This window comes from Fusarium redolens, assembly GCF_020744475.1.
Source record: "Fusarium redolens strain MPI-CAGE-AT-0023 chromosome Unknown BKA55scaffold_19, whole genome shotgun sequence".
Lineage (NCBI taxonomy): Eukaryota > Fungi > Ascomycota > Sordariomycetes > Hypocreales > Nectriaceae > Fusarium > Fusarium redolens.
In genome coordinates, this window is record NW_025763682.1 from 400,948 (window position 1) to 425,805 (window position 24,858).

Sequence of the window (24,858 nt, forward strand, 5' to 3'; positions counted from 1 at the left end):
CGTTATTTCTATAGGAAAAGATGCCTCGAATACGGCAAAAAACACATCATTCTCCTTGCAAAAGAACGAGGTTTGTGACGATGTACGAATCAGGTGTTCGCGTGCAGGATATCGCAGACAGTGAGGGGCTAAGTCGGCACGCGATCTATGGAGTCATTCGACGGTACCGTCACCAACAATCAGCAAAAGATTTACCTCGCTCTGGAAGGCCATCACGACTATCAGATATAGATAAAAATCATATCAAAATACTCATTGGAAGAAACGCTTTTATCTCATACCAAGAAATAATTGATTGCACCTGTTTGAACTGCAAAAGAAGCACAATTCGTCGCTGGCTTATCAATCAGAAGATACAACACAAGCTTGCACTTCGACGCCCGTTTCTCAGCGAAGAAAGTGCTCAATTGAGAAAAGCTTTCTGTGAAAAATATCGTCATGAAGATGAGTCTTTTTGGTATAGCTGGTGGTTTTCTGATGAGGTCTCTATCGACCGTACAGACGGTGACTATACCAAGTGGTCATTTTACTCTGCTGTAAGTCTAGCCCCTTCTATTTCAGAAGCTTCTTTTGACAACACCACAGGGTGAGAGACTCCATCAAGATAAGGTGCAGCCCTGTAGACGGCCTGCCAGACATTCTCAGATGTTCTTTGGTGCAATTCACTATGATAAGCCGTCTAGGATCGTCCCTCTTGCCGGCGATCCTGAGTCTGAGAGGGGAGGCGTAACAGGAAGGATTATTCTATCCTGTTTACAGTCTTATCTTCCCGGACTGGTCGAGGAAGGAGAGACTTTTCAGCACGACAACGCCCGTACATATAAATGCCGGAAAGTTCAGAATTGGCTGCTGCCCTGGGCAAGAAGAACAGGAGTCTTTCTTGCTGACTGGCCGCCATACAGCCCTGATCTCAACCCCATTGAAAATCTATGGAAAGTCCTGAAGAAGAGGATATGCGATAGATATCCTGAAATTGCTGCTTATCCAAAGTCTGCAGCAGCTTTGGCCCGGCTGATTGAAGCTGCAGAGGAGCTTTGGTCGGAGGTCGAAGATGAAGTGGTCAAAAACGTGATAAAATCGATGCCCGACCGGTTGAACGCCTGTTACAACGCAAATGGCTATTATACCAAGTATTAAACTATATTTCTGGAATCTCCTTTTAAGTCTCTACAGATTGATATATATATTATCTAAATTGAAGAATTATTGCCCATGCAATTGCAATCCGAAATGGCAGTATGAGATCGAGGTAGTTGGGGTGGATCCGGAATGTGTCGGAACTTTTGCACGCCCACTGTAGCGTCTTTGCAGGGGAGTTTAAGTTATTAGGCTAATTGAAGTAGTAACTTTGGCTTTATGAGCTAATTAGGCGTATAAATACTGCATTTAGTATGCATAAAGTATCTGCTTCCCTTGAATTTTTAAAGACATAGAGTGCGCAGACCTATTGGCCATGGTATAAATGATATTTCCTTGATGATGTTGGTATAATTCTGCTATCGGATCCGGCTGCCACAAGTGCAGTTTAATGGGTATTTAGAGCCAAGGGGAATTATAACAACCCGCTGGTTATAAGCAGGGTTTCTAAGGAGTGCTGGTATACCTATGATGATTATTGATAATACTAAAATCATGTAATATGCTCCGGATTGGCTCATGTATGTGAACTTAAGAGGTCGGACACCCGATAGTGGCATCTATTAGAGATAGTAGCAGTGGATTTGCATTTATCGCCAAGATGCCATATGGCAAGCGTAGTATAACTTGCCGTCTTAGTACCTACTGTTATTAAGTGTGACGTCATAAAAGCTATTCTGTTCACAATGGATAAGCGTGAAGTTTGAGGATGGGAGAATGATTTCAAGAGTGGCCCTTTCGCCTGATTAGACTCATCAAACATAATCAGTCGGAGCGGACAGCAACTGCCTTTATTGACCGTTCACCTTGGCTACAAGACGGCGCTCAAAAATAGCCCGGGAGCCGGAGCAGATTATATAAGGCTGGTGATCTGTTACTACAGTTCGTCAGTCGCAAGGACACTCAGGTCATGATTCGCGGCCAACGTGTTGAGCTCGCTGAAGTCGAGTATCAAGTTCGATGACACTTGGAAGGCATTAAACAAGTCCTTATCGAGATGACTAAGCGCGGTGGTAAAGAAAGCGACTCGAGACTTTTGGCTTTTGTTGTGCTTAGAGAAAAGTGTCAGCTGTCTGCTATCAGGGTACCAGACGCCCAAGGCATGGGACTTCTCGACATCCTCGAGGAGACTAAGCGGTGGCTAAGTCAAGAACTACCGACGTATATGGTCTAAACTGCTTCCCTCGCGGTCGACGGTCTTCCGTTGATTCTGTCAGACAAGATATACCATAGAGGACTCCGCGATCTCAGCAATCCCCCATCTGTCCAATATCTCGCCCTGATAATAACGGCCGGGCAAGGACTCAAACGCCAGCCACTATATTCGACGCAGACGTTTCTCCAAAAGATATAGCCTCAAGATCACAATCGACTGATTAAAGACAGCACTAGATAATGACCTCTTCCCGCTCGGAGTCGATTTAGTCAAGGCTATAAAAGCCGTAGAAGAGGTCCGAAAGCTCGGTTAAGAGATGAAGGTAGAGCAGATGTTCCGACATCCTCGACTATAGGATATTAGCCGCATTCTTTTAGTTGCTATAGCGGGAGCCCAAACTGTCCCACGCGTGGAGATGTCAGGCCCAATCCAGCAATACTTTGTACAGCAACGACTCTGGTTCCTTGAAAAGCTTCATACTGGCCTCTCCTCATACATGATACCTTCAGCGGTGCGCCTCCGTGGAACCCCCGACCTAAACGCACTCGAGACTGCGCTGTCCGCCCTGTAACGCAGGAACAAGGCATTGTGGGCTACATTTTCTGGCGTGAATGGCATGAATCTGCAGAGGATCCATCCCTTGCAGTCGAGACAGATATGCGTGAGTAATCTTATCGGCTGCGGCGATAAAGTCCAACAGGCCCTCGCCAATGGTGAGACCATGCCGTTCAATCTGGAAATAGACCCCGGTAGAGGGTTTCTATAAATAGGCTCGGCGAGTCAGACCACTTGTTTGTAATTGCTATGCGTCATATAGTCTCGGATGGCTGGTCGGCGGATGTCCTGCTCAGGGAACATGCCGCATTCCACTCTGTCGCCCTTCACAGCCAAAAACCCCACTCGGTAGTGAGAACATTACCTATCAGCTATAAGGACTACTCCATCTGGCAGAACGAGAAATTTAATCAGCCGAAGTTTCTTTTTTTCTCGTCTTTGCAGCCTTTCTTGCCCAACCATTGTGTGCGCTTCTGCAGCTAATTTGCCTCTACCGTTGGCAAGGTTTTCATAAATCTGCTCCGAAAGCTTTCCGAATTCATAATGAAACTAGCCTTGCCTCCTACAAGAAAGATACTGAACCAGACTATTCGTCCCAGCATCAACGCCAGGTCGAATGAGAAGGCGCCACCCTCGAAACATGCTTCATCACTCGCATCACTAGACAAGGGAGGCGAGCATATGTGAAGATGGAAATTGATCCAAAAATGGGCTAAAAGATTATGCGAAGCATCTTCTGAATCAGACTTTGGTGATCAGAACCTGACCAATGCGGTTAGAAGACCACTCATCTTGGTGGCGTCTAGCGTTGCTGGGCTGGTAACCAAAAAGGCGAATCTGAAATCGCGCAACACTCCGAGCCTCACCTCGAAGGACTGCAAAATAGTGTCAAGAGAGCATCGTCCTCATGTATGTGCCTCACCGCGGACCATGGATGTTCAAATGGGCAACCCTTCTCCTCTCAGCTTTTCGAAATCGCGAAATTCGAGGGCCATGTTGGGGGGCGTATTCACGCGTACCATATCGATATAGCCAGCAATACTGACACGGCTGGTATCTTGTTCACGATTGTATCCTTGAGCCCTGGCAGTGCGGCCAAGTGAGGCTTGAAAAAAAGCTTGCTTGTTTAGCGAAAAAGCAGTACTATCACAGGGAGATCCTGATTAGTGCAGCATATTTTCTCGCCTACATGCTCAAGTAGGGGGCCTTTGCTTCTTTGCCTAACTTAGGCCCGAATATAGCCAATCTGGAAGAATTATTAATTATTATTAATCGTTGTGTTGGACGGTACATGCGATTCAAAAAGCGGTCATAATGCAGGTGTTCCGCCAATCACGCACAGCTTACTAGATCAAGTATGCAAAGCGAATTGAAGAACTAACGTGGAAATGTAGAGACGTGAGGGGGCTAAGGGTATTCAGTAGTGGTATTTGCTGTAGATTTTAATACTGGCTAGGATATGGAAGAATCAGTCTTTTGGAACTTCGTTCCTCCTAGCATGAAAACCTCAATCATCACTCACCATCCCCACGCAACTTGACCAAGCCCCACAATACGTAAGTGTGCCCAACACAATGTAACTCATAAGCCTACCACATTTCGTCAGGCCTCATCAATTCAGGCAGCAACTCTATCTATCTATAATAAACGTAGAATAGGCAATAAACATTAAATATCAATAAAGGACACATCTTCTCCCATCTCGGGATTATACTTCAATTCCATCACAGCTGCTGGGCAGTAACATATCTTCGCTTATTCAACTGGCCCCATCAACTCTTCGGGGAAATGCGTCTACTGTCGGCGAGAGCCCTTCAGTTTGAGGAGGTCTTCGAACCCAACATCCCAAATTATGCGATACTGTCGCATCGTTGGGAAAAAGAGGAGCCATCCTACGTGGACATGAAAACTACAATCATGCAGAGGAAGGCCTGGAAACCAGGTCAAGGGTCGCCTTGGAAAAGTCAAATTTACCATAAGATCTACCAGTTTAGTCTCATGGCTTTACAGGCTGGATATGAATGGATTTGGGTGGATACATGCTGCATCAACAAGGAAAGTAGCGCTGAGCTTCAAGAGTCCATCAACTCGATGTATCGATGGTACATGGAATCAGGAGTTTGCTATGTGTACCTGTCAGATGTGTCTACCTCTACATCTACCGATTCTACAAGGCACAGAGGGTCATTTCCATCGAGACTGTGGACTGAATCATTCCAGAACTCTCAATGGTTTACTCGTGGCTGGACGCTGCAGGAATTGTTAGCTCCTAGAGACCTGATATTCTTTGATAAAGATTGGAACAGGTGTGGCAATCGTGTCGAGCTACAAGGCGCCATCCAAGCAGCCACCGGGATAGATGCGACCAGCCTCACCAAAGCCTCACACAAAGATAGAACATTCCTTCGGACCATTCGGCTAGGACGGCTTTTTTCTTGGGCCGCCAGTCGACAGACTACTCGACGCGAAGATCGAGCATACTCACTCCTGGGACTATTTGACGTCTACATGCCATTGTTGTATGGTGAGAAAGATCGAGCATTCTATCGCCTACAAGAAGAAATAATCAAGGAGAGCGAAGATGCATCTCTGCTTGCCTGGAGCTATACAGAGGCTGACGATGGATTTGCGCCGAACGGCTTGGCCAAATCCCCCTCGCAATTTAAAAACTATCAGAATTTAATGACAGAACACCTTACTCAAGTACCCTATGTTGCGATCAGTCCGAGAATGATAGCAAGGGGATTGCAAGCTACCCTGAGGATCAGAATGGATCCATACGAGAAGAGGCTCGGATATGCTGTTTTGGCGGATGAGACAAACGGGAGATCCCTGGTTCTCCCTATTCTCTTTTGTTCGCTAACGTTCGTAAGAACTTTGGTACAAAATGAGTGTGTTAGATTTTCGGATCCCGTTTGGGTTCCATCACGGTTTGTCAGCAAAGCTAAACCGAGATCCATTTGCTTCATTCGTCACGTAGAGGCTACCTACCTCTATGAGCCTGGTCATGGCCTGAGTCTCGGCTCAGCAGTATGGAAGAATTATATTACAACTTTCACCTATCCTATTCAAACGCAAGCCGGGCGTCGCCATTTTCCTGCACTGTTAGGAAGATTCACAACACTTCCAGAACAAAGGGAAAAGGACTATACCTTTATTGTAGAGCTGACCGCTCGTACAAACGCCAAGCGAACATATGTTCTTATAGTTAACTACCGCTCTAGTGGCACAGGTATAGAAACTAATATGACTGTCACAGTTGTCCGGCGTAAATGGCACATTAATCTAGCATATGCCATGAATCTTGTGCAACGCCGAGATAACCAAAAGTCATGCAAACTCCCAGACGAGCACGGCAATGCTATTCCAACAGCAGAAATTGTTTCTATTTCTCATGTTACCAGCTTATGGGTTAGCGAGGCTGAGAATGACTTGGACAAAGCTATTTCACGTCCCCGCAAGGACATCAAGGTCAGAACGCTCGGTATTATTAGGAAAGGATCCTTTATTTGACATATATAGAAGCCCTTGGGAACTATCATGTGTAGGGCCTGGATGAGGACGGTTTTTCAAGTTGAGTCTCGTTGCACGACTTGACTTTGAAAACGATATCAAAGAAACTAGAAGCTAGACAGAAAAGAAGATAAGGAAGCAAATTATAATGCGAAACTCCTCCGGATATGTGAAGATTAAGTGGAATTGTAGAATAAAATTGAGGTTACTAAGGAGAATTTCAGTCAGCTGAAAAAGTACTTTAGGGAGAAGGCAGAAAAGGTTGCAAGCGAGCTTTAGAAGGATATTGCGGAAATGATTTTGGAGGGTAGAGAATAACACTGTTGTCCCCATACGATATTATTTTCAAGGTGTGCTTTAATTTCCAATGATATCTAGCCTTGGCTAATGGATCTAGATAACCACTCGCCTGTATCCCAGCAAGTGTGAGGAGCGATTGAGGATCTCGGACGTTATCACGAGTTGGCCAGAGTCAGTTGAGCTCGGATTCGCAGACGATAAGTAGAAACACCTTGCCTTGGTAGATCCTGATGGATATACTCTTTGGATCGATATGCTGGATTGGAACCTGGGAGATATTTCATGTATATTAGTGATAGGTCTGTAAAGAGGATTGGTGTTGTTTAGTGAGCCGGTTTTCCCCCTCCTCGAACCTCTACACCATATCCGATGAAGTCAAACGGGAGTCTGTAACAAATGAAGCGACTTTCGTCGTCAATCAGCGTACGTCACACAAACATATCGTCACCGAGCTCTTTCATCGCTTCCTCGATCAATGCTGCAAAGGTGCTGCAAAAATTTTATGGCGCATGGTCAAGCCAAAGAACTTGATACTATGTAACGATATGCACAACAAGTTTATGCACATCCGAATCCCACAAAGATCAACAGCAACTTTCAAACATATGTTAGAGACCCCTGTCAAGACGCCCCCTTGATAAATGTAGTCAGTCCGTCCTCCAAGTGAATGAAAGTCTGCGAGCCTGTTGATTTGCTACCAGGGACTTAATGAAGCCCAGGGACTCCAGAAAGACCACCGGGGTGTCAGCGGGGAGAGGAGTAGGCAGACCAGTGGGGAGGCCGGAAGGCAGGCCCCCAGGGAGACCAGGAATACACTGTTGGATACCAGCTACGAGTTCGGAGAGACTACGTCCTATTAGTCAATGATGCGTCTCAGAGCATACTCATAGAGTATCGGACTTACCAGACTACCACATCGGCAAGACCGACGGTGCTGGTAGGTTTAAGATCGCTAACGCAGTCGAAGATGCTAGTGATATTCTCAAGACAGGCAGGGTCGAGGGAAGGAACCTGAGGCTTAGGCGTAGCAGCGCCGAGGGCAAGGACGGGAAAGACGAGCATGGCGTAGGCCTTCATGATGATGATTTGGTAGGATTTGTAAGATTGAAAGTGGTTGTGTCAGAAAAGTGCTGATTGTGAGTGCTGATGATCGAGTGATGAGAAGGGAAGATGCAGCTGATTTATAGTTTTCACAGGCCATTTTAGAATTGCCTTAGAGGGGAGTCCTGCTATCGTTGCCCTTTCTCGACAATGCTAACATACGTGAGTCTCCAAAGGAGGTGATCCAATTCCTCCTGGGGTCGCCACTGTGTGGAATTAGAAGTCAAACATCAAGATAGGTGCGTTACATGTCATGAGCTTGTCGGCATATATGGATGTTGGGAGATGTGCACTTGGAACGTCCTGGCAATTGAATCTGCCCCACCGCGCTGGGCTTAAACCTTGATCTTCTGGTATGTGATCGTCCCGATTGGCAAGTCTTATAATTATCCCTAACATTCTAAGACCTCCCGCGGCTGTCTATGTCAGAGCCTTCTGACAATACAAAGACAATGCCGGTAGTTTGTCGTAATTCGGTTAGGAACAACGATATATCTGGCTGGACTATAGCTTCAATACCGAGTCCTTGAGGCGATTATATTCCATGCGATGTTCTTCATTTTACGTTAAGCTAAGCAAGTGAGAGATAGTTTAACAATTCTGATTTGGGTTTTCATTGTTATAATCAGATATTCTCACGGCATTAAAAACTATAAACTATAACCCAAGATTTAGATCTTCTTCCAAGCATACAGAATCTATCAAGAGAGTGCGGGGCTTTAACTAGACCAGTGTTCATACAAAGAAATTCTGAATGAATAATTCAAGGGAAAATTGAAGCCCGGGGAGCCATTTCGATTCTGAAACACTACAGAAGAACCTATCCCTTTACTTCGGCAGCATGTGAAACAGCAACTGCCGTTCCAGTCTTAAGCACCATTACATCAGACTAATTAACACCAGGGCCTGACAGCCTGTTATAAGTTCAAACATCGTAAGCAGCATGATACCGAAATTCAATTGGCGCAGAGAAAGTGATCTGCAAGCTGTCAGTTATGCCTGAATCATGTGGATCCACGGTCCGCTGATCCTCTCAGTCACATTCGTGAATGCGAAAATCTCTTGCTGAGTAGATGAGTACGCGTCAGCCCTTCACTGTACTATATCATGGAAGATCGAATATCTCCCTTGAGTAAGTTTGGGGTAATATGTATGGTTTTATTTCTTGACCAAGAGAAGATTGAAGTGTGAGGCAGAGTGATGGACTTTTTGAGAACGATGACATCGTTCCATAGCAGGTTCATCACCCTGGGAGATACCAGTATCCACCAAGACAGTAAATACAATTCACAACTCGTGCATATTCTATTAGAAACACGCATGATATTTCTCTACTATCCCCCACTTCTTCCTGGTTCTTGGCGCTGGTGCCATACCTGTCAGTTCTCATAAGCCTATAGACCTAGCCATCCATGAGGCCAGTGAGTCCAAGGCTCTACAGCTAGCTACTTATAACGACCTTGAGGGCGGAGACTTGCCTAAATGTCCTAAAGCCATCCTGATCTTTGCCCGTGCCACTGCTGAGGCTGGAAACGTCGCCCCTTGCATTAATATGCGAGATCCTTTCGGCCAAGGAACTAATCAAGAGAGAAGGCACCATTGTTGGACCAATTCTGGATGGATCCATGCAGCTTACAATTCACGAGATTTAGATCCAGGGCGTCAGTGTTGCATACAAGTCTGACCTTCTCACCAGTCTTCATTCTGACGGGACTGATGCTGCTTCGATCAATGAAAAGACTCTTCCAGATGGGTAATGACAAATGCCCCAACACTCCAATAATTGCTGCTGGGTATAAGCCACTTTTACTCTTACGGAAGAAATTTGCCATACTGGATATCACTCTCATAGTCGGGGAAGTGTTCTTTTTGGGTATGCCTTGTCGAAGCTTGATGATACATCTCAGAACATGGTCGCAGGCGCTGCTCTGTTTGGCTACACCAATAATAAGTAGTTGGACGGCCATAAGCCAAACTATGCCCAGGGTCGAACTTAGTCTACTTCTTGCCTACTGATACTGATGGGGAAATGGAATAGCGAGGAGTAGGGTTGTCTACTGTCTTGCACCAGCTTGATCCCTCCAATATTCAATCTTGCTAATATCAGCTAGATAAAGAGTATTTTAAAAGAACTTACTTAATTATAATAGTTTTCCGATCCAGCCAAATTGGACTAATAGGAGTAGTTGTCTGGTAATCTGGCTGAAAGTACCCGACCCTGTAAAAAGCCCCACTGCTTTACTTCAGAACTATGCCTTCTGTGATAAATCTGCCCATGTCGCGGACTGCCAAGCAAAAGAACTCCTTTTCGCATGGAATGTCTTGACTATCCCACCGGATTTGAATTGGGGCAGAAACCTCTTGTCCACCAGGCTTGGCATATACGGGTCGGGTTCCCAGCAAGCGAATCTTCAACAATGCTCCATCTACCTCTAAACTTCCTCCTTTAACGCGTCCATATTCAACTTTATCATCTTCAAGTTCAACCTGGCAACATTTCACATCTAACATTAAACGATCGCTGTCGCCTTGGTACGGTATGGGTTCTGGCCAGGATATGCCGCTGCGAGCCAAATGCCACGACCAGGTGGGAGATTTCTCTTCAGTTGACAGTATGTCCGGGTAGGTTGCTTGATCATTAACATCCTTGATATACCATAGCAAGCCGAACGCCATCCAAGAGGTCCACAGTCCTGCCATATACTGATCAGATCCGATATTATGGCGTTTGGCGTGGTCTGCTGCTACAGCCGCGAAGGCTGGTAGTCGATCTTTTGCTTTGCCGATGGACCGAGTAGTGAACTCTTCAACCATATCTGTCCATTCGTAGGACCTCTTTACTTTATCAACCGTGGAGTATTTATCAGGGGACTCTTCTTCATTTGATCCTCCATCAACATGGTAGTCATGAGCACAACGCCAAATCATTTGTGAGCTCCCGAACCGCAAAACTCGATTTGCAAGCTTGTTTTCTTGTAAAGTCCAAGCACGCGAATCGATTGGTTCTGCCCTGATGCGCCTGATCTCTCCTTCAGCGCAAAATGCAAAGTCTTCAAATCGGTTGCCCTCGTTGTCAACTTCGTGCCAGGGGATTGCCCAAGTGCTAAGGTAGCAGGATCGAAGATCGCGCTCGTGGAGGAAGCCTTGGTCGCTGTGTGACGCCGTGGCTCCTGAAATAACGATAGTGGCGTTCTGGTAGATTTGCCACATCTTAGAAATCTCTTTGTTCTTATCCTTCTCGCAATCTTGAATAATACAGAGAACATCCACCCAAAGGTAGTCCAGGCCAAGGGCGCGTGCTACCTTTACTGCATCTTGCAACGTCTTTGGCAGCTGCATAAAATCAAAACCTTGTTTTCGCATAGCCAAGGTATCCTTCTCTGTCTTGAACCTGTTCTGGCCTGCATCGCCCCAGCAGTAACTCAACGCTGCATAGGATACAAACTGGGCTGTGTTTGCATGTTCAAGGCGTAGGGCTTTGCAACCAGAACCTCGAACATAAATAAGTCGCCTAGGCATCTGTGGCTCGGCTATCTCTCCACATTCTTCGTGATTATTCAAACACTCTTGCAGCCAACGTTTTGCCGTCATTAACTCAGCCTTGGGCTGCAACGGGATGCTCTCTATACGATTGCTTGGACAACTTTCTGGAGAATGTTAGAAGTACTTTCACTAAACGGAGAGGTGTAGGGTAATCACCCTCATCAGCAAAGAGTATCATCGGTTTCTGTTCCAAATTTACCTGGGCGTACTTTATCATCCATTTACATGTAAGTCGTCCTCCATCATTGGCTGAGAATTGGATACGAAGACTTAAATCATTCAATTCTTCGAGCAGCACACGTAGGGGAACGATGGGATAAAACAATTGAAGCAGCTTGCTATATGCAGCTCCGCAGATTTCGCGCAGTAGCCCAGATATCGAACCATTTTGGGTTTGATGTAGTTCCTTGAGTTGTAGAGAGAACATCACACAGCCACTATTGGCGAATTCGCACACTTGCTGCAGAGTATATATCTTCCAGGTGTGTAGACAATTGCCTCTTTCTTCGTCTTTTCTGTCTCCTGGATTGTCGATAATCATGAGATTGCGACACAGTCGACAATAATGAGGCTGAATGCCTCCTGGTAGCTGTAGTATTTGCTGCTGGCTGTCATCCATTATGGCGAGTTCATGAGGAAATTGAAACTTCATTCAGTCTTGTATAAATTGGCATATATAAAAGTTGTCCCGGCGGTTTTAGGCACCGAAGCAGGTGACGTGGCCTTTCGTTAGTAACCTCAATACACTGTCTAATAGCTGATTGGATTATGCGATATTTGTAACCTCTCTTTCCCAATACCTAAGAGGATGTGGACTGCAGATACTAATTGGATGAGCCAGTGCCCCATTTAATGACCTACCCTATGGTTTACCTTATTCCTTTTATGTAGCTTCAGGTAAATACATAAAGATATTATTGACTGTGGCGTCATAAATAAGTGTGCCTATTAGGCTTTATTGATACCCCAGTTAGTTTATCTAAGACTAAATACAGCTGCGTTGATTCTGCACTGGTAATATATAATCCTTGCCGAGTGTGAGAGAGTAATAGCACAAGACATCTTCGACTTTTTGTAGAAGCATATGTATTCCTGTGCACCATAAAGGCTGAGAAACAGATCCGAAGACATCAGATATAAGGTAAGTATTAATTTCAGACTGTCCCCACCTATGATTAAAATCATGAAGAATACTGCTGGCATCACTGTGGCGTAAATAAGGCAAGACTTCTGTCATAAACGCATTGCCTCTTTCTCCAAACTGTGGCTTGACCTATCGTATAAAGGGATATTGAATAATACCTCTAAAGTGGATACAAGCAGCAATGGGGCTTACAACTCGGCGGTCTCTGGGGCAGCAAATACGATAGGGGTTTGTGAAACCATTCATATATGAATGCTCTAGAAGAGCTAGCAGCGTGCTGAGCTCGCCTGTGAGAGACAATTCTCGAAATGCTTCAGTTGGAAAATTCAATTTGACCCGCAAATCAACTTCATGTCTTACAGGCTATCGGCATCTCCCGCTCTACTTCTGGGGTGCTCCGAACTTGTAGCCTTTGGGCCGTCTCGGTTATATGGTCCTTGATTGAGGCTTCTGCTTTGCAGCTCTTCAGCTTGGCGTAGTGCTGAATAGCCCCATTCTCTGATTTGATTCAGGCGGCCATTTGAGTCTCTCCGGCGGCATAATGTGTGATAAAATCCTGTAGGCCTTGCGACAGGTCGTCAAACCCCTTCTGTTGTTGCACTACGATTGCATCGTTGCGCTTACTGTTCGTATTATTAGAAATTGCTGGTCGAAAAGCAAATTGAACCTACCATACGCGTACCAGGATCTGAGTTTCCATAACAGTCTTGTATTGATCAACTGCTTTTTCCAAACACTTGATAGTCTTCTTGTTGTTCCAAGTCGTCATACAAGTATGAGGCGCCTTCGCTAAATCTCTCGATTGATTTTGACGCATCACATCTCCTAACTTATCCATCAAAGTCTTGCAAAGATTATTTAAAACGTTCATCATCGTCTAATCTGTCTCGTTTATTAGGCCATGACATTATCTCTTGAGGCGGCGTCAAGAGCTGCTGGCTGAGCGCGGATTCTTAGCTTGTCTTGACTCGGGTCACATTTGGCTCCTCGGTGTATCTTAAAGGTAATGAAATTATATCAAGCTATGCCAAGATATGCTACCAAAGGCTCATGTCTCCCCCACTTCCCCCTAACATGTAGCAAAAGGCGGGACAAGATATAGACAGACATACCATTCTGGTCTCTAATATCAGAACCTGAGATCTTCTGGCCACCCAAGAAAAGGGTGCCATTTCGGGGCTGCTCGAACATGGAAGCCATAGTTGCAGCTATTGGTAACGTTGACGGTAAAAGGCGGCTTCGTCAACGTGGGGATGGAGTCAGGAAATTCTACCAGCAGGCTACCGTACGCAGACAGAACCTGAGCTGTGAAGCTCCAGTGCCCCTCGACCACCGCAGAATGATAGTTGGACTTTGGAATGCATTTTCAGCCACTACAAGACAGTCCAAGCAAAGAAATATTCCCACAGCGGTAGGGTAAGTGCGAGCACCAAAGATAAAGAGTGGGTTGCAGTAGAGTAAACAAAATCAATCGATGCCGCTCAAGGTTATCAATGGGACAACACTGTATCTCCGCTACTCTTCGGACGGAAATGCAGATTAGGCCCAAATCTGTTGGGTCAGATTATGCATGGTTCAATGCAAGCACGTGAGACTCAGCGGCCAATTGCCTTATGCAACCCCCGCATCAGATTGTCCAGCTTTAAAAACTTCATTCACTTCATGATTCTGGTGCTATAACGTATATTGTCAATTATAAATGCTCCGGAATGCCTTCCGCGACAGGCATCCGCTGCTCTGGATGTAACAAGAGCTTTCGATCACACTATGCTAAGCAGAGACATACGTAGGACTCCGAAAACATCATCTTTGTCGTCTTTGCCCCGAACCATTGGACTTTGAGACATTGGGTGAGTTGAATACTCACTTCAAGGATATCCATCACATATGCACTGTTTGCAATTATCGGAGCTTTGGGAACGCCCATCGACTGGCTCAGCATGATATGGACAAACACAATATATGCATCGTGTGTCGAAGAAGCTTCCAAACCGCGCAGAATCTGAAAATGGTTCGCTCTCGTCTAATCCCGAACTTCTTGACGTTAAGACAAGCTGACATTTATTACACAGCATAAGCTTACCCATGCTGAAAGGACCATTGAATGCGCAGGCTGTGACCGGATGTTTGTTACTGAATCCGCTATGCTGCTGCATTTGGAAACTGGAACATGTGCTTCTATTGCAGACCGATATTATGTCTTGAGAGTAGGGTGAGAGTGCCATCGAGCATTTTACTACATTTCTGTCACTCCAGGTTATGCCTTTCAGTGTCCAACTTGCGAGACACCGTTTAGTCTAATGAGTGGCTTGGCCTAGCACATCGAGAGCGACCACTGCGATGAGTGTTTGGATGACGATAGACCATTGAGGGTGTTTTTAGATCAGTTGAGGTCGAGATTGAGTTAATCACTTCTGCTTGTTATCAATGGAAGTGAGTTCTATGAGGGTGGATTGTTGGCCGATTGAGGAGCTTTAGAGTAATATTCCCTCTCAAGGTAATAGGCTAGTTTGGTAGCAGTTTTATGTAAGTCTTTATAAAAAGGATATTGGATTGTATTAATGCAATAAAGTTTGCTGCATACATGCTTTAGAATATAAGTTAAATGGTATAATAAAATATAGCAAAAAGGTTATAAACCTGGCTGATGCTATGCCAGTCCTGGAATAGATAATTGCAAATAATATAATAGAAATGTTCTAAGCTTTATGGTTGTGTAGGTCATCCTCGTCATGAAACTCGTCATGAAACTCGTCATCGTAATGATCACACTTATAGATAACGCCCTCAGATTCAGATGATTCATCCCAGTGCTCTAAATCGTTCATGTGCTATTTAACTGCCTCCCGGCTACTAAAGTAGCGATTGTATATATTACACTTAAAGCAAGGAGGGTTATGACCAGTAGCGTTTATATGCTGCTAATGCAATTGCTAACTGGTCGGAAACTGCTGCCTGTATGTTCTACAGGTAAACATGATGAGATTGAAGAAGTTATTATTTAAATCACCGAGGAGATTGGGTCGTAGCTGAGGATTAGAAATGAGAAAATTAGTAGGGGAACAAGAAAGGACCCCAACAAATCCGGGAGGCCCACCAGGGATAAGGCAGCAATACAGACGTTGGCCTCACGTTTACTGCAGCCTAACCCTGATTGGTGATTATTTGAATCAATGGAGAGGGGCGGCAGTTAAAAAAGTAGACTGATTTTAGTAATCAAATTCGTGGTTGGTTGGGGACTTGCACTGGTTTCTCTTGTCTCACTGATGTATGCCCTGGTTGGCTGCTCTGTGAGAGAAGAGGAAACAAGAATCACAGGGAAGTGATAAGTCTCATGCGGGGTCAAAGTGATGACGTGGCCTGATTTTAATTGTAGTGTACAACAAGTATCTAGCTTCACAATGAAGCCACTGTTAAACCGGCGTGCTCTTTGTAAATTTCCAACTAAGCTTCTAGCAGAGACCTCTAGCAAAAAGCCATCAATCTACATATTCGGTTTAAAAAGGGATATCTAGCTTATTCTTAGTATATATAGGTATAAGCCCTTCTATTTGAGGATAGAGAGAATTAGATATGGGTAATAAAGCTTTCTAAGAACTCCCGTAAGGAAAGGAAAAACAACTATCTATAACAACTACTGGATGGCCCTCCCGGGCCTAAACCATAACGCAATGAGGAAAGGGAAAGTGATGAGGGCCCGACTAAAGCGATCCATCTACTGAAAGTTGGAACGGCACTTTCGTTATAAGCCTGCGAGCTAGATCTGTCCCTGAGTAATGCTATTTCAACGGCGTCAGGGTTTAAAGGTCCTGGTGACTCTTGACATTTGGAAATTATGTCTCGGCTTTTCGAGATAACTTGGCCTAACATCGCGTAGAAGATACTAGAAGTGATAATAATTCAATGTAAATACCTGAGGCGCTAGCTGACTTAATTTCTCATAGACTCTATCTAAGATTGCGAAGCCTCTGACTGTTAGGAGGTGGCCTAGCGTTGGCTCATTATACGATGTCTAAAGCAACCCATTTCTTCTTCTTCTGATTCTTGTGACGAGGACTTTTAGTCTCGCCAATCAATTCTGGCGCAGGTCGGCTGTCTTGATGAGGCTGTGGCGAGAACGAACCCCAGAACTTTGCAGAACTTGACGTTATAAATGCTCCCTGCGCGTTCTCTACAACCTCTGGCACCTTTTGCTTACTATCCACTTCTTCAGCTGAGGATTTTGCTGCCAACGGTACTTGTCTAGCAACATTATCGCAAAGCCCCAAGGACGATGATTTGGAAGTAAACAGTTGTTCTATTACTGGCTTGTCAAACCACAGAGCTTGGGGCTTATTGAACTTAGCATCACCGTCCTGGATCGTCGAAGAATTTCCTAGGCTGGGAAACGGATCGTTGCTGTCAGCATCTAGCTGAGTGTTGTGATGTTGTGCGAGAATTCCACCAGTACTAGGAGCCCTCGAAACCGGTGCTTTGAGTTTAGAAGCTCTTAGACGACTGCGGGGAATTGGAACATCCTTAAGAGGGGGGGTTGTAAACATCTCACGGATCCGTGGGGAGAGGCACATTATACCGATATCGCGAGCCGTCGCGAACTGCTCTGATTCGATATCAGGTGAGGCTCCGTGATCTGATAGAAGCTGTAAAGTTTGGATAACACGATCTTCCAGCTCCGGGCAATTTTGATAGACAACTTCATGGAGGGGTGTCTTCCCGTGAGAGTTAGAGACATTTGGATTAGCACGGCGATCCAGCAAGAACTCCACCACATTTGGCGAAGCAAATCGACAAGCAACATGAAGAGTCGTACTCTGGCTCGTCTGGACGACGACTAGATGCCCTGGTTCAACATGGTCTCGTAACAGGCATATGGCAATTCCGGCGTGGTCTTGACTCAAAGCAGAGAATAGAGGGAGATAGCCTTCATCATCATATAATCCTGGATCTGCTCTGTTTCGGAGTAGCAGTTCAACCATCTTTTCGTTGCCACTACCGCAGGCAAAATGAAGGACTCCTTGCCCGCGGTGACTGCAATCTGCTGAGCGCCAACAGGTATGCTGACAATGATGCATACGGGATACCGCCGATTTGAGGTTCGGATCCCCCCCATAGCGAAGCAGTTGGTAGAGAGTGTTGTTTAACATTGATTCCCACCGTGTGTATAAGTCGTCTCGCCCATCTAAGAGGTAACAAATTCCTCTAAAACTGCGCCACGGAACCTTTTTCATGGTAGCCAGATGAATAGCAGCCAGTCCAAACCGGCTCAACCTATTCGGATCAGCCCCCCTCGTCAACAGGTACTCTGTTGCTCTTGGTAAGGAGTAACCGCAAGCGATGCGAAGGCCGGCATCAAGGAGAGTCTTATTATGTGGCTGCGCTACAGCGAGGCACAGAGGCGTCAGGTCTGGGTAACCTTCCCCAGGCTCCCAAAGATCTGTGCCAAGCTTGATAAGATGACTTGCAACATGCGGAGCATCTCCGATGATAGACAGGTGGAGATAAGTAATGTTTTTTAACTTAAGTTGAGGTACAAAACTTGACAGGTTTGATGTCAGCTGAGCGACGGATACTGGAATAAGAAGAGGAAAGAGAAAACTAACTCATTCAGCCGGCTACTCAACTCATGATAGACCAACCATTGCATCATACGCTGCGAGTCAAGCCTGATAGCGCGGAAAGCGAACCTCTGGAACACCAATTCAGGACGTCGGAATTTACAACAACCTGCAAAGGTAATATTAAAGAGCGTTTGAGAGGCCCGCCAGCAGGTATGGCGAGCGCAACGAGTAAGGGAGCTCAAATCTCTCAACGACCCAAGATACTCTATGATCTGAAGGAAAAGCTCTAGCGGGAGGCCTGCAATGTAATCCATGAGGAAGTTTTTGGAATGTTTATAGCTTATTTCAACATTCAAGCGTAGCTTGGGAATGTCCGCAGTGCTTACTCTACCCCGCAATGCTGTTGTGACACGTGATCTGTGTATCTTCAAGCCCGAGGCTTTCGAGGTAGCCATCAAGATTATCCACGAATAGATACACGAATCCCTCAAGATGTACATTTAGATCTTCTGGCGGAAATTGCTTCTATTGTGGAGAATCTGGTATGCCATGATGTCCTTTCCTTCTACAGTCACAATTGGCACGGAACAATTAGGAAGAGTATTCCTCTCTTCTGCGATAAAAAGATAAGTCACTGGCTGAGCTTATCCTTATCTCATGTATCTTCGATAATGCAGCGCTCTTTGAATATTCCACTTCGGTAGCTATTCGGCATAGTAATGATGTTCTGTCTAAATTTCTGCTGCCAATCCGTGTGGACATTCTTGGTGAGTGAACAGTAGGGATTTATGACTCGTGATGACGAAGGCAGATGGAGGTAGCAAAGTGACAGCCATGGAACACCTGGCTGATTGGTTGGATGAGATCGAGGACGGTCTCCTTGAACATGAACTGGGGTGTAGCCATGGGTGTAGATCTATGCTTTTAAGATCCTTGACGCATGATATGAAAATATGCCGATTATGCCCGCCTCCGGAACCAGGATGTCTATCATTTCGATTGAGTGCATTATTAAATCCTAGCGTAATACAGAGTCGGCAAGGCAATTCGCCATTCCTCCATTTCCTAACCTTGAGTTACTCGCATAGTTGAGTCACTTGTAGTATATCTGGGGTTTGATTCTAAAGCCCAGTCTTCAGTAATATAAGGCTAAGGAAGAAAGGTTATGTAGTTCTCTGTGAGCTTTTACTTTGGGTCCAGGTTACTGTCTATCCTGGTGTCTATACAAGGTATTTAATGGGTTGTTATTGACGAAAGAACTTATACTAATTGGCCGAGCTCCCAGAATTCTAAGGAGGACTGGGTATGTATATCATGGTCCATTATGGCAATCAACGGCCAGGCCAACACTCAGACTCTGGATTCCTCGATGTAATCAGCCAACCGACTGGAGTTCAGCCGTGGCGATACTAGTATCCAAGGTCATCTACATTGAACCCTCTGGTGGTGGAAGTCTCGTCTTGGTAATGTTGGCAATACTTTTATTTAATGACGATATGTGTGCTGGATCGACTGCGCCAACTAAGGATTATAGAATGTCCACATAAGAGTTCTCTGCATAGTCGTCACCCATATAGTCCTTCTGCTATTGGGAGTCGGAAACGCTCATCTTTGTCAAGCGCGAACAGAGCAAATAGGCTATCGTCCTGACTGAACCTCAATTTCTGGCTCGATTGTTGTTCCCTCAATCATCATATTGCTCGGATTTATATCGTCGATCTCGTCTGGAGGCATCTCTAACTGAAGGGTCAGCTGTGTCGCCCGCATTGCGTTGCCGAGGGTGAGGGCTACCAAGTAGACATCGCCTGCTCATGATTTCAATCGGTCGATGGTTCCTTTCTTGATTTTGTCTGGGATTTTCCGAATCCAAGAAAATTGGCAAATCTCATCCCTTGCTAATTGTAAAGACTCATGGATTTGAATCAGTGTTCTTTCGGCATCTTTCTTGCCCTTTCAAGCCCAAAGGAACTTTCTGATCCATGTGGTGTTTTTCTGAATGAACCTCAAACACTCACGAGGTCAGGAAGAGTTTCCACCAAGTCTATTTATCCAACGTCAACAACTCCTTGCGGGTCAGCATTTTCCCCCTTCTCTTCGACATCTCGAGGTCCGTATGGTAATGGAAATTTCTCAAAGCTCTCAATCTCGCGGACGGTGTACAGCAGCAAGTCTCCGAGATGAGGACGGGTAACGTATGATCGAGATTTTATACTACTCTGGACTACCCCTTTCTGCCGAAAGTGAGGGGCCTGCTCTCTATGGTTACGACATAAAATATGCGGTCAATAATACGTTGGATACGGCACTGGAATGCATCAGGGAAGATACAAGCCACTTCCTAGATGTTCTGCTCTATCAGACACTCACTCGAGGTACAGTGCGCAACAACGATTCATCGACAAAGGCGCCCATGCTGTCCCTCATTTTACTGCAAGAAGTCAACCGCTGGGAATCTGTTTAGCGAAGCTATGAATTATAGACAGAGATATCAGCGAAATACTTTTGAAAACCCTATTACTGCGCTTGCCGACTGGATTTAACCTCAACCTTGAGGCCTCTGGTGGCAGGACAGTCTCATGTGAGGCATGGGACCGACATCAATGCCGAACATAGTGAGAATGGCACTCCACTGGTACTGCCAGGATGCATGGCCTACCCGGAATAATCTGAGCAGCATCTGCATAATGAGGCGAGAATCCAGCTCCAAGACGAAGGTATCCCTCATCAGTCCTGCATTGTCTGTAATCCAACCTCAATTATTCTATTCTCTCTTGATAAATCAGTATATCATTATAGTAGAGCGAGATCCTTGATGGTATAATGGCTTTTTTATATAAAAGGCGCCTCTATGTATGGCTTTGTCTAATGGGGACGTCTTCTTGTGTGGGGAGATGAAAGTCCAGGAATCTTTCAGTATGCATAGCAAGAGTTGTCTCGCCCAAGCGCCTCAGCTCAGTAGCCAGATGAGAGAGGCACCGCTGTTCGTCCTCAGCAGCAGCGCAATGCCTGTTCTTCGCCTCGGGCAATGGAAGACGAAACCTGGCGGTATCAATGATCCTACCGAGTTTCCAAAGATGACCATTTGTGTTGATACCATACCTGCATTTAGCATTCCTCATTTTAATTAGGTCAAAGGAAGAAGCCTTCACGCCTCGCTTAAGAACCTCCATGCCTCTTTGTCTGAGACCATAACATAAAGCCGGACGGATTATTTATCAGTTCTCACTGAGTTTCCGGCGCTCAGATGCGATACACGACTACACGCGCTCTGGTATGGTGTGTTGCCAATCTAGATACGGAGACGGGAAAAATATCGGCAGTGACTCCGAGATCAGCATGCCAAGCTGCGGGATGCATCTTAGCGCAAGCCTTACAATTCGGGGAAGCGGGGAATCAGAGTGCCGAGTGAGCTCCGTAAGAAAATGCTTCTTTATTAGGCTGAATCTTTAGCGGTATTGAGTTCCGTTGATAAATAGTAACGTAGCTAGCTTGGACCCAATACGTTATTTATTATTTTCCAACTCCTCTTTTACCAATTCAATTAAGTTACTGGCATATTCATAATCCGCCTTGTCTGCTGTGTTGCAGTACACCAACCATAACCATGAGACTCAGCACTGCTGTCAAATCGGCATGCTTCCTCCTTCTTGGTCAAAGTACCATTGCTGAAGGTGCAGCGGCCCCTCGAGGTTTTCTTCAGACTTGGCCTATTCCCGATGGCGTCCCTATCGCGACCTCTTTCGATGTCAAAGCTCGCGTCCCAGGTGGCAAGTGGGAAACGATTGAAACATATCAACCTGTTCACAACGAGGTCAACTTCACCACCGGCGGGTCTATTAAACACAATTCGTCTCTGGCATACTTCGACTTCAACGGCACTGTAGAGATTCAAGCCAGATATCTCAAAGAACGAGTTTCCAAGGCCGTCATCAGACCTTATTCTCTCAACCTGACCCCCAAGAAGTCTGGTTCAGTTATTACTTTCACCTTGAGCGAGCCGCGAGATGTTATTGTTCAAGTCAACGATGACATTTTCGACGTTCTCCACATCTTTACCAACCCCCCTGATGCGAAGGTGCCATCTGAGGACGATAAAGATGTCATGTACTACGGTCCTGGCTATCACAAGCTCAATTCTACGCTCGAGGTTGGATCTGGCAAAACTTTATATGTGGCTGGTGGAGCAGTAGTTTCAGCTCCTGATATTACTGTGACCAACTCGAGTGATGTAACCATACGTGGACGAGGCCTCTTGTACAGTTCAAAAGGAAATGCGCTACAGGTCTACCGATCCAACAACGTCTTTATCGAGCGTCTGGTTGGTATCAACTTCCTCCCGAGGGCTTACGAGTCAAAGGATGTGACATTCAGTCATTGGCGCGACTTCAGCGCAGTACAATGGGGAGATGGAATGGATGTATACTGCAGCGAGAACATTCTTATTGATTCCGTCTTCTTGCGCAATTCAGACGACTGTATTGCGATTTACGCTCACAGAGATCAATGGTATGGAAACTCGACGAACATCACCATCCAAAACTCAATTCTTTGGGCCGATGTGGCACATCCCATTAATGTTGGAACCCATGGCAATACTGAGGACCCTGAGACCATTGAAGGTCTAACTATTCGCAACGTCGATATCCTCGACCAAAGAGAGGGACAGGTCAACTACCAAGGAACCATCGCACTCAATCCTGGAGATGGCAATCTGATTCAAGACGTCTTGGTCGACGACGTGCGCGTCGAAGATATTCGCGTTGGCCAACTCATCAACTTCCGTGTTATGTATAATACCAAGTACAACACATCACCGGGCCGAGGGATCAAGGATGTGTTGGTGCGTGATTTGAAGTACACTGGAACAAAGGCCAGCATGTCCATATTCGTCGGTTATGATGAGGACCGAACCATCAGCAATGTCACATTTGAAAACCTGGTTATTAATGGAAAGGTTATCTCGGACGACATGCAGAAGCCGGGCTGGTACGCAACTACGGATTTTATTCCCGCATTTGCAAATGAGCATGTGCACAATCTGACTTTCACATCTAGTTGAGAATTTTTATTGTTAGTAACAGGTAGCTTGTCAAGGGCCAGACTGTCATTGAACTAGCTATTTTAGCCTCCTTGGTGTTTTCTTTTCTTAGAAGCTTGGTGCACCTTATTTGGCTCTCTAGTCAACCTGCATATAGCTCACGAGTAACAAACTATTTATTGCTTACTGGTAGAACAACTTTGTAGTATAATGAGGTGATTCGGAAAAGAATTGTTTTCTTGGTAGCGGCGTGTTGCAGGTCTGAAGCCTAGTGTCGGCATCAAGTCCGCAACATAACCCGGAATCCGAATTTCTGCAGATCAAAACGGGTTTGAATTACCCGTCGCTATAGTACCTCTGTATGAAAAGAGCTAATCATTGCTGGGTTCAAATCTCCCCGCGTTTGTGGCCAGACTTCCTCCGCGAGACCTACCACTTTGTCACAAAGCTTTTATCGCTTTAGAGGATCTAGGGTAGTGCGATGTTCTTTTATACATTGATATACATATATATATATATAAATACCTTCCTTTTCATAATGCTTTGCCTTTATTCAATCTCGATCAGAGACCCAGAGTTTTCACGGTTAATCCTCTAATTATCAATAACAAATTGCCCTTCTTACGGATCAAACACCACACGGTGTGGCTACGACAAAGAGTTACGGGATATAGCTCTGAGAATCAGCATTTCCGAGCTGAAATCGGAACAACATTAGATTGAGATGGCCAAGGATTCCATGACTTACAGGTCAAAGGCCGTTTTTCGTGTGGCTATTACCATTTTGATCGAGGACTTGAGTACACAAACAACTCCTTATCGGCTTCTAGGTAACCCTGACTGGTAAATCATAGGTTGTGCTTCTTTCGCTATTGACAGGAGCGTTATCAGCAGCATCAATGCCATCCCCTCATTCTGTGAGCATTACGGCTTTGGTGTAAGCGGCGGTAGCCTCGTCGTCATTCTCGCTGCCATGTCTATTGGTAATGATGTGGCTAGTCCTTTCCAGTGTCTCGTAGATTGGATCGGTCGACCTGACGTGACCCTTCTCGGCAGCTCAATTCTAACTGTTGCATCTGTTCTACAGGCCGTTGCGTCTAACAAAACCTGTCTTATCATCCGTTGTCTGTTTGCCGGCATAGGAGCATCTCTATCGGCCAAAACGTGTAGGCCAACACTTAACCGCATTTGCCTTTCCTTTTTGCTTTTCCATTACGCGGGAATCTAGTGATAGGATATCATTGTGACCTAGACCATCGGGGGGTGGCATACTAACTAGGATAGCTACCATTTTTGTGCCTGATCGGAAGATGTAACTCTCAAGACTAAATATCTACTTAACTAGAGTTCCGAATGGGCCATGAAGTGAATATGATACCCAGGCCAGTAACTAGATGGAACGAGGCTGTTTTATGCTCCTTAGAGTATTTAATATACCTTTAACTAAATGCTACTCGGTATGATGATATGAATGTAACATCTTATACCCTCCGCCCAGTCTAAACTGGCCACAAAAACGCTCCTATGACTTGTCTATAGCTCTCTTAAGTATTTACACATCTCTAATTTTCCTCTGAGTAGAAATCATTAATCCAGTCGTGAGTGACATAAGACTCAACCCCTACCCTAGGCCGAACTCGGACTCTAGAATTTAGTAGTGAGTTCCATAGTTAGCAGGGTTCAGAGAACGTGACGCCTCGTCACAGTGAAGAAACTCCTTGAAAGTGGCTCAAGTGGATCGATTATCTTGGCAGAAAATTTTCTGACCCTCTGATTCTCTCACTGTGAGAAACTTTTCAATGTAACCTCACTA

The 24,858-nt window shown here is 45.4% G+C and overlaps 8 protein-coding genes across 8 annotated transcripts; 4 read left to right on the forward strand and 4 right to left on the reverse strand.

The window, feature by feature from the left end:
• The first annotated feature begins 2,690 nt into the window (after nucleotides 1-2,690).
• BKA55DRAFT_624530 (uncharacterized protein) lies at nucleotides 2,691-3,118 on the forward strand. Its single transcript, XM_046196823.1, has one exon. It carries the CDS (start codon nucleotides 2,709-2,711, stop codon nucleotides 2,862-2,864), a length of 156 nt encoding a protein of 51 aa, XP_046043895.1. The 5' UTR covers nucleotides 2,691-2,708; the 3' UTR covers nucleotides 2,865-3,118.
• Nucleotides 3,119-4,636: 1,518 nt separating this feature from the next.
• Nucleotides 4,637-6,361, forward strand: BKA55DRAFT_523513 (uncharacterized protein; the record flags this gene model as incomplete). Its single annotated transcript, XM_046188642.1, has 2 exons — nucleotides 4,637-4,811; nucleotides 5,124-6,361. 2 exons carry the CDS (start codon nucleotides 4,637-4,639, stop codon nucleotides 6,359-6,361), a joined length of 1,413 nt encoding a protein of 470 aa, XP_046043896.1.
• Nucleotides 6,362-7,308: 947 nt separating this feature from the next.
• On the reverse strand, nucleotides 7,309-7,738 carry BKA55DRAFT_695661 (uncharacterized protein; the record flags this gene model as incomplete). The annotated part of the gene is made up of 2 exons (XM_046200180.1): nucleotides 7,309-7,507; nucleotides 7,566-7,738. The coding sequence occupies 2 exons, from the start codon at nucleotides 7,736-7,738 to the stop codon at nucleotides 7,309-7,311; spliced, it is 372 nt and encodes a 123-aa protein (XP_046043897.1).
• A 2,262-nt stretch (nucleotides 7,739-10,000) lies between these two features.
• On the reverse strand, nucleotides 10,001-11,521 carry BKA55DRAFT_710604 (heterokaryon incompatibility protein-domain-containing protein; the record flags this gene model as incomplete). The annotated part of the gene is made up of 1 exon (XM_046200787.1): nucleotides 10,001-11,521. Exon 1 carries the CDS (start codon nucleotides 11,351-11,353, stop codon nucleotides 10,001-10,003), a length of 1,353 nt encoding a protein of 450 aa, XP_046043898.1. The 5' UTR covers nucleotides 11,354-11,521.
• Nucleotides 11,522-12,784: 1,263 nt separating this feature from the next.
• On the reverse strand, nucleotides 12,785-13,736 carry BKA55DRAFT_742734 (uncharacterized protein). Its single transcript, XM_046201515.1, has 3 exons — nucleotides 13,562-13,736; nucleotides 13,121-13,274; nucleotides 12,785-13,072 (listed from the first exon to the last, which is right to left on the reverse strand). The coding sequence occupies exons 1-3, from the start codon at nucleotides 13,647-13,649 to the stop codon at nucleotides 12,958-12,960; spliced, it is 357 nt and encodes a 118-aa protein (XP_046043899.1). The 5' UTR covers nucleotides 13,650-13,736; the 3' UTR covers nucleotides 12,785-12,957.
• Nucleotides 13,737-14,102: 366 nt separating this feature from the next.
• Nucleotides 14,103-14,887, forward strand: BKA55DRAFT_146933 (uncharacterized protein). Its single transcript, XM_046184923.1, has 2 exons — nucleotides 14,103-14,460; nucleotides 14,522-14,887. The coding sequence occupies exons 1-2, from the start codon at nucleotides 14,395-14,397 to the stop codon at nucleotides 14,663-14,665; spliced, it is 210 nt and encodes a 69-aa protein (XP_046043900.1). The 5' UTR covers nucleotides 14,103-14,394; the 3' UTR covers nucleotides 14,666-14,887.
• Nucleotides 14,888-16,336: 1,449 nt separating this feature from the next.
• BKA55DRAFT_580879 (ankyrin repeat-containing domain protein) lies at nucleotides 16,337-18,357 on the reverse strand. The gene is made up of 2 exons (XM_046193992.1): nucleotides 18,050-18,357; nucleotides 16,337-17,984 (listed from the first exon to the last, which is right to left on the reverse strand). Exons 1-2 carry the CDS (start codon nucleotides 18,319-18,321, stop codon nucleotides 16,451-16,453), a joined length of 1,806 nt encoding a protein of 601 aa, XP_046043901.1. The 5' UTR covers nucleotides 18,322-18,357; the 3' UTR covers nucleotides 16,337-16,450.
• A 3,254-nt stretch (nucleotides 18,358-21,611) lies between these two features.
• On the forward strand, nucleotides 21,612-23,066 carry BKA55DRAFT_598250 (pectin lyase fold/virulence factor; the record flags this gene model as incomplete). The annotated part of the gene is made up of 1 exon (XM_046196207.1): nucleotides 21,612-23,066. The coding sequence occupies one exon, from the start codon at nucleotides 21,612-21,614 to the stop codon at nucleotides 23,064-23,066; it is 1,455 nt and encodes a 484-aa protein (XP_046043902.1).
• Nucleotides 23,067-24,858: the final 1,792 nt, after the last annotated feature.